Source organism: Mandrillus leucophaeus, unplaced genomic scaffold (assembly GCF_000951045.1).
Source record: "Mandrillus leucophaeus isolate KB7577 unplaced genomic scaffold, Mleu.le_1.0 Scaffold1785, whole genome shotgun sequence".
Classification (NCBI taxonomy): domain Eukaryota; kingdom Metazoa; phylum Chordata; class Mammalia; order Primates; family Cercopithecidae; genus Mandrillus; species Mandrillus leucophaeus.
Window position 1 is genome coordinate 45203 of NW_012101793.1, and position 10828 is coordinate 56030.

General features: G+C 40.6%; 1 protein-coding gene across 1 annotated transcript in view; it reads left to right on the forward strand.

The window, feature by feature from the left end:
- LOC105537684 (SH2 domain-containing protein 4B-like) overlaps window positions 1-5498 on the forward strand; it is a gene marked incomplete at its 5' end in the record, with an annotated part of 47310 nt that extends 41812 nt beyond the window's left edge. The window contains one exon of the mRNA XM_011977334.1: window positions 2926-5498. Coding sequence (XP_011832724.1) covers window positions 2926-3014 — 89 coding nt within the window. The remainder of the gene's footprint in view (window positions 1-2925) is intronic.
- Between the last annotated feature and the right edge of the window lie 5330 nt (window positions 5499-10828).

Sequence of the window (10828 nt, forward strand, 5' to 3'; positions counted from 1 at the left end):
ATATCACCAGCGGAGGCTGCAGAACAGCAAATATTGCAGAACAGCAAATATTGCAGAACAGTAAATATTGCTGTATGATCCTTCCTCTGGAAGCTTCATCCCAGAGGGGCACCTGCCTGTATGAGGTGTCAGTCGGCTGCCACTGGGAGGTGTCTTCCAGTTAGGCTACACGAGGTTCAGGGATCCACTTGAGGAGGCAGTTTGTCCATTCTCAGAGCTCAAACACCATGCTGGGAGAACCACTGCTCTCTTCAGAGCTGTCAGACAGGGACGTTTAAGTCTGCAGAAGTTTCTGCTGCCTTTTGTTCAGCTATGCCCTGCCCGCAGAGGTGGACTCTACAGAGGCAGCAGGCCTTGCTGACCTGTGGGGGGCTCTGCCCAGTTCCAGTTTTCCCATCCGCTTTGTTTACCTACTCAAGCCTCAGCAGTGGCAGATGCCTGAGGGAGGCATCTTAGCCCCATTCCACAGATTAGGAAACCAGGGCTAAGTTTTCATGGTTAGGACCAGGAGTTAAGCCTCAGACTGTTTGCCTCTAAAGAATGTACTTTTTCCACTAAACCACATTGTGTGCTTTTCCTGTATAATAGGAGCTGCTTTAGCAATGATGAGCTCCTTGTTGCTGGAAGTGTTTCAAGCAAAGGATAAACGCCCCTCACTCAGGACAGGTTCCAGAGAAAGGCTAAACCAGAGATGTCTGAAGATCTTTATTCTCTTCCAAATCAAAACCTTTGAGACTCACAATTTCATTTCTAACACTAAGGAGAGATATCATTTATGCCAGTGTGGAGATCTGGTGGCCAACATCTACAAATTAAAATTTTAATTATACAATTAATTCATGATTACATTCTAAGAAAAATCAAGCACAATACAAAGCGAAAGCCTCATTTATTTCAAATCTCTATCTCCGTCCTCCACTTTATCAGTTTGCCATATATCTTATCTAAATATCTCCTGAGCAGTAACATAAAAACTTATGTACATAAGGAAATATATAGTTTTGTTATTTTTCATGTAAGTTGTGTAGTCTTTTTTGAGACAAGGTCTTACTCTATTGCTTAGGCTGGAGTGCAGTGGTGCGATCATAGCTCACTGTAACCCCAAGATCCTGGGCTCAAGTGATCCTCCCACCTCAGCTTCCCTAGTAGCTGGAACTACAGGCATGCACCACCACACCCAGCCCAAGTTGCATATTTCCTTACATATAAATGAGTGACTTGATTTTTTAACATGCTTACTAAATAATTGAATGCAGTTTTAAAATGCATGGTCCCTAAAATGAGGCTGCTGAGTTTTAAATTCTAACTTATGTGTTTGACTTTGGACGACTATTTAGCTTTTGCACCTTAGTTTCCATCTTAGTAAAGTGGGTTTAATAGTAGCACTCAACTCTTCAGGTCACTGTAAGGTTTTAATGAAACATCACTGTGTGAAGTGCTGAAACAATATATCTGACACTTGTAATTTCAGCACATGCTGACTGTCATTCAAATATTTCTATGAGCTCTTCCTGTGTTAATCCGTATACCAAACCTTGTAAATGCTGTGTGGTATTCCATGGTATGGATGCATATTACAGTTTAATTACCCATTCTCCTTTTTGATGGCCACTCTTATCTGGCTTCCAATTTTTCATGATCTTGAACAGTGCTGCAGAGACTTCCCTGTGTGTGTCACTATGGATACATGTGCAGTATTTCTCAAGGATGGGTCCTGGAACTGGAATTGCTGGAAAGAAGAGTATGCACATTTTAATTAGGAAAGATCTGCCAGATTGCCCTCCAAAAATGTGGCGCCAGTTCAGTCTCCTGCCAAAACTATGTGAGGCTGTTTCCCTGCATTGCTGCCAACACTGGGGCCTATCAATCATTTCATTTTTCTCCATCAGATGGGCAGACACTGAATCTACTGTGGTTTAGTTTGCATTTGTCTGATTACCACTGATGCTGAGGATCTTTTCACACATTTCATGGCCACTTGGATTTCTTCTGTGAGTCGTCCTTTCATATCCTTTGTCCATTTTTCTATTAGGATGTCTCTTTCTTTTTGATGTGACATTTCTTTCAGCTGCTGAATTGCTCTTTAGTTATGAGCATTCTGCTATTCAGTTCTTCTGAAATTTTTTCCTTTTAATTTAAATGGTCATGCTTTTGGTTTCCAGGTTCTTTAATTGGTTCCTTTTTTTTTTTTTTTAATAATGCCCATTCTCGTTTCATGAATGACTTATTTCTTATTCCGCTGAGGAGAGATTAATGTACATCTCTTAAAGCCTCTTCTGTTTGCTTTATAGACTTGATATTTTCCTGGAAATCATTTCTATTGTTGAGTTCAGCATCTTTCCTTTATGGTTATAATTTTGCTTGAATGCCTATAAATTTTAGGCTGTGAAGCGATATTCCAACTTTGAATTTTCTGTCCATCATGAGTGAATATAGTTTTGTTTCCCAAATCCAGTGTCTTCATGCTGTAGGAGTTGGAGCTGACTGTGAGTGGCTCATCTTTTGGGCATGGGACTGTCTGAACTTTTTGGGTCTCTTGGGGCTTCCAAGGAACTGTGTGCATCTCCTCATTCCCCAACCTGCTTGAGGCAAACACCTACTGGAGTCCGTCAACCCTTCCTCAACTTGCTGTAACTGGTGTCCCACATTGACTCCTCTGACAAGCCCCTCCTGCATGTCTTTTGTTTTTCAAGGATTCTTCAATATGTTTCACTTTGTCAATGGCATTCCTTTTTATTTTCCAGTACTTTTTATGAATTCATTTCTTTTTAAAGGCAGAGTTTTTTAATGTCATTTCTAGCAATCTGAATGAGGGGAGACAGATGCATATTCTTAGTTTCTCTGTCTTGAACCTCTCACTCTCTCTCATAGATGTGTATTTCCCTGTCTTGATGATAAATGGATTTTCCTTTTTTTCTCTTTTAGGAGGAAATTATCACTGTTTCAGGAGGAGAGTTACTTCAGGAACCCTGCGGACAGAGGGACAGCCCACCAGACTACCATCTATTGTTTGAATAATATTTTTTTCCTTATCAGTTGGATTCCTTTGGGCATCCTGTTTTTGAACTGAGCTTAAGAACTTCTCAACTCAAATTCTATGGCCTTCTGGAAGATCCACCACTATCTAGAGGAAAAAGTAGATTAATATGTCTCAAGGGATATGACATCTATGGCATAGGGCTACTGGTCTCATCCCAGTGATCAGGAGAGAAATTGCTAATAGCTCATGCAACTCTTCCATGAAGAGCTTAGCTATATGACCTTAGAAGACAAAGCCTGTTTGTTATGGCCTCCAGAAACTGAGCTTTTACAGTGTGTGGACCATGTTTTAATAATCCACAATAATTCCAGTGCCGAACCTTAAATTTAACATATGGTAGACATTCAGTAAATGTTTGTTAACGAATGCACATCTTCTAAAAGTTTTCCAACACAAATTAGCAGTGGTTTCTCGTAAATTATTTCCTACTTGCTGCTCTATAAAATCATGGCGATAATGGAAGATTATGAAGGATTTCTATGGAGGACATAAATGCTGCCTCTTTCATAATCTCCATTATTACCCTTATTGATGTTATCATTGGAATTACCTAAGGCGAGCCCCAGTTTCCAGGGCAGCTGATTGACACTGTCCTGCCTTCCTTATTTGACCTCTTCTTTTGTCACTCTCCTCTATCTTTGAATCATATCTTGGCCCTGGTTTTGCAATGGTTTTATGTAATCCTACAGATGTCTTCAAGACCTGGGGTGAGTTATAAATGCAAGAATGGTTTTGAGAAATCTGATGTGGCTCTGCTCTCTGGGATATGGCCCTCTTTATGCAGGTTACTCCAATGATTAGCTCTGTCCTCATTGTCCTTTTAATTCCCTTGTCAACTTAATCTCAGTATGTTCCTTATATTAACAAGAAGACTCACCCAATAACTCCTCAGTAACTCTCAGTGATGGTGTCTATTGGTGCATACTTGTGTTCCACAGTTATAGCCATATACACAGAGGTAGTATATTATGAAGAGAACATTACAGTCTTTACAGTCAAGAAAACTTGGGTTCAGATCCTCACCCTGGAACTTACTAGCATTATAATGCTTGCAGCATTGTGTTTGGTGAGAGGGAAAGAATGAAGGGACTCTAGGGATGTTAGGGAACAATTTACTTTACTTGATGGCTGCATCAAACATCTCCTATGCCCCTCTTCTTCTCTTGCCTCACCTGTTCCTTAGATTCTTGGTCACTTCTCTACCACAAGCCACCAGCACTGTAACCAGTTTTGCATGGGTTCTGCTCTGCCTCCCTATGTTGATCAGTGTTATGTGAGCATAAGCCAGTGGTAGCTTGCCACATGTCCCGTCTCCCGTTGCTGCAGAGGCATAAGACAGAAGAGATGGGAAGTGAATGCCCCATGTGGTGAATCTGGGATGAATGGGAGTCACAGGCTGGTAGATCGCTTTTTCCCCGTTCTTCCTCCTGGATGAACTATTCTGAGAGGCATCTGTTTGAATGGTCTTTTAGAAGACGGTCCTGCAAGATCGGGCAACCAGTCACGATGAAACCAAGTGGTGGCTGGATCAGTATGACACCCCCCCTGCTCCTGTTTGTTCCTTCTTCTCTGCCTTGCCCTGCTCTCTCCTGTTGCTCTGGGATTGCACTTCTGAATGAAGTAGCAGCTTGTAGGCTTTTGCCACTGGCTCTACCTTTTGGGGAATCCAGGATAAGAACCCATCATAGAGAAGTGTTCAATAATATCAATTTTGCAACTCAGCTCCGTGGCTTTCCCAGGTCTGCCTGTCTCACTACATGCATACAGTGAAATGATGGAAGGAACCTCCTTTCTGAACTCTAACGTGCCTTAATTGATTATCATTAAAATTATCATTAAAATTGCCTTATTTCTATGGACTCAGAGGAATGATGTTTTAGTTTTGGCTCTCTGATGATTTACCAACTATGTGACTTTGTCCAAGTCATTTAACTTCAGTAAACCTCAGTATGACTGAAAAGAGAATTTTCTGTGTGGCCGTCACTAGGTGTTTTTGCAGGTCAGTTAAATGATAAACATGAAAGCTCTGTCCAAATGAAAAAGGTATTTCTAACAACAACCACAATAACAACAACAATTTAGTCCTTAGCCATGATGTGTCGGGGGATATGATGTGATGATTTTCAAGGTGTTGGAAGAAACTTTTGTTCCAAGAACTAACAGCAGCTTTGAAAGCAGACCAAGATGGGTTGAGGCCCTGAATCCCTGGGCTGTTGTTCCTGTCACCCCTAATTAATATGTGAGAGACAACAGCTGGGTTTTCCATCCCTAACACATTTATTTCATTTTATTTGGGGCCTGCAATTTCTGCATGTCTCATATATTTTAGGTTTTACCTTTTTACCTGGCTTTAAAATAAATCCCTTGTAAGTTGTCCTGCAAATGAAATTACTGTCTGGAAAACTGCAATTTCATCTTGAGAGTTTTATTATGCTAATAAATGTCAGGATTCTCAAATAAAGGAATTGCCTTTTTTTTTTCCCCTGAGCCCTACAAATATAATAAAAAACAGTTGGTCAGCTCCAAGACTCAGCAAAGGAAAAATTTACAATCTATAACTAGAAAGAGAAGTTGTAAAAAAAAACACTATGCGACTTAATGGAAAATAAATTTCAAGGAATGAAAGGGTAACTTGGGGTACAGATTTGGGGAGATCCTTGCGTGGCAGAAGTATTTTTAGGGATCATCTAAGGGGCATGAGCTGAGAGGTTATGGAGAGTGTTCCCCGAGAGGGGGACATGGGCTTGAAGACCTGGGAGCCTGGGGCATTTGTCCCCCTTTTGTCCCTTTGATCATTATTCTCAGGACTAAATTGTGATCCTAGGTGAATTTCTGTATTTTTTGGACTACAGTTTCTTCTGTCAAATTAGGTCAACATTGCCTGTTTCAGAGGGTGGCTGTGAAAATAACAGAAGATTTTGTTATGGTAATGACAAACATTGTTTTAAGCCATGTGTGTGCGTGTGTGTGTACGTGCGTGCGAATTCTCACAGCCATGCTTAAGGGAGGAAATGCTATCATCTTTATCTTGTACATGGGGAAACTGAGGCACAGAGAGGTTCAGAACATTCCCAAGGTAAGGTCACTTCCTTGGGAAGCACAGGGATTGACCACAGTCATGTATCAACCTGAGTGGACCTTAAACTGCGTAAACACACACATGATGGTTGTTGAAAATGTAGGTTCTCCTTCAGCAGATCTGGGATTGGGCATGAGGTTCTGTATTTCTGACAAGCTCCTGGGTGTTGCTGATGCTGCCAGACTATGGGTTACACTTGGAGAAGTCAGGCTTGAAAGCAGGAGTTGGCAAATTATAGCTGCAGGCCAAATTCAGCCTGCTGCTCGTGTTTCTACAGCCTGAGAGATAAAAATGGCTTTTACATTTTTAAATGTTTGGAAAAAAGAAGAATATTTTATGACCTGTGAAAATTACATTAAATTCAAATTTCAGTTTCATAAATAAAGTTTTATTGGAATTCAGCCATACTCATTTGTTTACATATTGTCTTTGGCCGCATATGGCCTGTAAGGCCTTAAATATTTACTTTCTGGCCCTTTACAGAAAAAATTTGCCGATTCCTGCTTTAAATTATGATGCATCTGTTAGGAATTACTCTGCTTTCTTTCTCTGCTTTATCTAAATCTACTCTTTTAACACCATCGTTTATGCTTCAGAGAAATCTAAGTGAATGTGTTAAATTTTCTAGTAGTGTTCCATTTTAATTTTGAATCTCATCTCTAGAAAAAGGAGATTCTCTTCTTTGTGAAAGGATTCTAACCAAATGTAAGTGAGTAGTATCACAATTATGTAGATATTTAACATGGGCATATGATCATTTGCCTTCTAGATTTATTATATTTCTTACACATAACTATGTGTAAGATATAACTATTTATATCTAAATATAACTATTTATGTTGTGCCCTTCAGTCTGTGAGGTCCTGGAAATCAGGCAATGCCATATTTATCTGAGTATTTTAGGGTTCCTGGCATAGTTGATACGGATTTAAATCTGTTATGTGTTAGGAACAGACAGATTGTGCATATTTCAATGAGCCATTTTAACCTTTAGAGGACCCGTATGATAGAAAAGTCCACGGTGAGAATTCTGGCAGCTTTGGGTTGGAATCTCGAATCTAGTACTGCTTTCAGTTGTTAAGACGAATAAACAAACAAGCAAACAACTAAATGAGATTGAGAAAGTGAAAAACAGCTCTGCTGACAGCTAGTCTGAGATGGGGGAACTGAGAATTAAAACACAAATCACATATTGCAAATCTGCTCTGTGACTTGCAAAACAGTTAAACCGAGCCAAGCCACAGCATACAGGAGAAAGTATCTAAACTCAAACACTAACCAGCACATGCAGACCCGTGTTTTTTAGAGGACATCAGACAAACTGATCTAACAGTCATTCCACGTGACTTTTAAAAAAAAATTGTAGTAAAATATACATAACATGAAATTTACCATTTTAACCATTTTTAAGTATACGGTTCAGTGGCACTGAGTCCATTCACATTGTTACTCAACTGCCACCGCTATCCATCCACAGAAAACTTTTCATCTTACCAAAACAAAACTCTGTACCCATTAAACATAACTCCCCATTCTCCCCTCCTCCAAGCCCCTGGCAATCACCATTCTACTTTCTGTCTCTATGAGTTTGGCTACTCTAGGTACCTCACGTAAGTAGAATAATACAGAATTTGTCTTTTTTGTGTCTGGTTTATTTCGCTTAGCATAATGTCTTCAAGATTCATCCATGTGTAGCATGCATGCCTTTTTAAGGCTGAATAATATTCCATAGTATGTATACATCACATGTTACTTATCCATTCATCTGTCAATGGACACTTGGATTGGTTCTGCCTTTTGGCTATTAGGAATAGTGTGGCTATGAACATGGATGTACATCTCATGACTTTGGCGTTCTGTAGATAAAATTACTGACAGTTCCAGCAACTTCCTAGTTTCCAGATTCTGACCAATCCCTGCCAAGAACCTTTAACTCCAGCTCCCCAGTCTTAGTAAGTACGCTTTCCTAACTTTCACCTTTTCATGTTCCACGATTCCTCTTGCATATGTGCTCTTTTGCTGCAACAAGTTAATAACCCTAAATTCGGCTGTGCGTGTATTGCTAGTAGGCGTTAGCTGATAGGCTTTAAGAAGACAGACATTATCTGTGAAGCATGCTGTCCGTAAGAGACACTCAGTAAGACTCCGTGCCTTCTCTTGGCTGACCATGCTGGATAGCAGCTGTGAAAGCCCTGCTGTGAGTGGAGTCTTCTGTCCATTTATATCCTCATCTCAAGATGAGCTCACGGTCTTGCTGGGCTTATGAGCTCATCTCAGGAGACTGAAGTGGCGTGAGGCGGTAGAGGCAGAGACAGACTCAATAATGGCTGTGCCAGCTGCTCTTCTGAAGGGAACTTGCTTACCCTGGAGGCACTGAGTGTCAGAGGTCACTCAGTCATAGGCACCCCCTGGAGAGAAGCTGAGGAGAAGGAGGCTGGGGGAGAACTCATCCCCTGTAGAATGTGGAGGCTAGCAGAGCTTGTTCATAGCGTACCCATGACCTGTTCGCCAAGAGGCCTCTGCTATTTGTGGACATCTCCTGCTGCTTCCCCACCCCCAGTTAGGAGTAGACAACGGAGTATAGAAGGAAGAGTAGTTCTTGGGGGTCATCAATATAAATCTGAATTTAAATGGCAGAGGAAGAAGGGAAGACGCTTCCAGGAAGAAGAAACAATTGGCATTAGCAAAGATCTGGAGTGATGAAACTGTGTGTGTGTGTATGAATGTAGGCCTGAAATGGGCTTTTTTTTTTTTTTTTTTTTTTTTTTTTTTTTCGCTCTATTGCCCAGGCTAGAGTGCAGTGGTTGCGACCTTGGGTCACTGCAACCTCTGCCTCCTATGTTCAAGCGATTCTCCTGCCTCAGCCCCCTGAGTAGCTGGGATTACAGGCGCCTGCCACCACACCTGGCTAACTTTTTATATTTTTTAGTAGAGATGGGGTTTCACTATGGTAGACAGGCTGGTCTCGAACTCCTGACCTGAAGTAATCCAACTGCCTCGGCCTCCCAAAGTGCTGGGATTACAAGTGTGAGCCACTGTGCCCGGCCTGAAATGGGCTTTTTATACACTATACTTTACCCATCCCTGATTGCAGAAACTAAACATTTGCACAACCAAATTCTTCATAAGGGAGACATTCTGTCCAGATTCTCAGCCAGGAGCCAAGGGTTTTGGACACTTCTGCAACCTACGGGGCAACAGCAGTTTGTACTGATAACTTGGTTATTGGCCAAAAATTTAGCCTAGACCTTCCGTAACTTGATTTGTTCCTCATCTGCCTTTCCCTGACTCTTTTAATCACTATTGTATGTTGTTAACTACCTTTTATGTCCTTATGCTCACAAGCCTCTGGTTAATTTCCCGCTTATTCTTACATCTTCATGGGTTTTTATATTCGGCTTATTCAGATTGGCTGCAATTATTGCTTTTCATTCTGTCATTAACAATTCTTTTTTTCTTGGGCAGCTGCTGGGCAATTTGATAAGGCGGGGGAACCCAACCCCTTATGTTGGGCACATGTGTGCTTTTCAGCCTCATATTTCTTATTTTCTTTTTAAAATTTTTAAATATCTTTATATTTTAAAAACATAAGCATTTTTATTTTTTTTTGAGACAGGGTCTAGCTCTGTCACCCAGGCTGAGTGCAGTGGTGTGATCTCAGCTCACTGCAGCCTCGATCTCCCAGGCTTAAGTGATCCACCTCAGTCTCCTGAGTAGTTTAGACTATAGGTGTGCACCGCCACGACCCCTAATTTTTGTATTTTTTGTAGAGACGGGTTTCATCATGTTTGCCAGGCTGGGGTCGAACTCCTGAGTGAGCACAAGCAATCTGCTTGCCTCGGCCTCCCAAAGTGCTGGGATTACAGGCGTGAGCCACTGTGCCCGACCCAGCTTCATATTTCAGTTGGTAGCTGGTTGTTGAATACAACCACAGAAAGTTATTTGGGATGATTATGCCTCTTCCCTTATTTCTAGTTTCTAATTTATGGAAAGTTGGAAAAACTTATGGCAAAGAAAATAAACAGAACAACCAAAATATTATACCACAATTAAAAAAATTAGTATTCTAATATATAACTAAATTCATTTAAAAAAAATCTGTGAGCTAATAGCCCAGAGTCTTCCTCTAGCACACTATTTTAGGAATTAATCAGACACCTCCCTGAGTCTACCTAACAAAATATAATTTTCTGTGAACAACTGAGCAATTTGTTCAAGAGGCATGGAATCCCTGAGCAAATGGGCCATTGGAAAACTAATTAATGATGTTCTGCGTTAGAATCATTCTTAATTTTAGAAGCAGATACTAACTCATAGCTGAAACAGAAATGTAAAATCATTTTCAGAACAACTTAACCTTTATTACTTAGTACCTACCAAGGGAGGAATGCTGTGTGTTAAAAGCATTTACCTGACACATATATAGAAACAATGAGGCCCAGGCTAGTGGATAGAACGCACATAGCTGTTAAAGAGAAAATGTCAGTATTCACAATGGAGATTTATGTTCCCAATTAAGCAATTCAATTATTGGTCTAAGGGAGACACCATTACTCCAAACAATTTAAAAAGCCCGTGAACATTAATTTTTAACTAATTGTACTCAAAAGTACGATGGTGACTCAAAGAGGGGAAGTTAGCGACACATTTCGTAGACCTTTGCAAGCTTCTTCTCTTGTCACTGTTTCTTTTCTTTGGGTGGAATCATT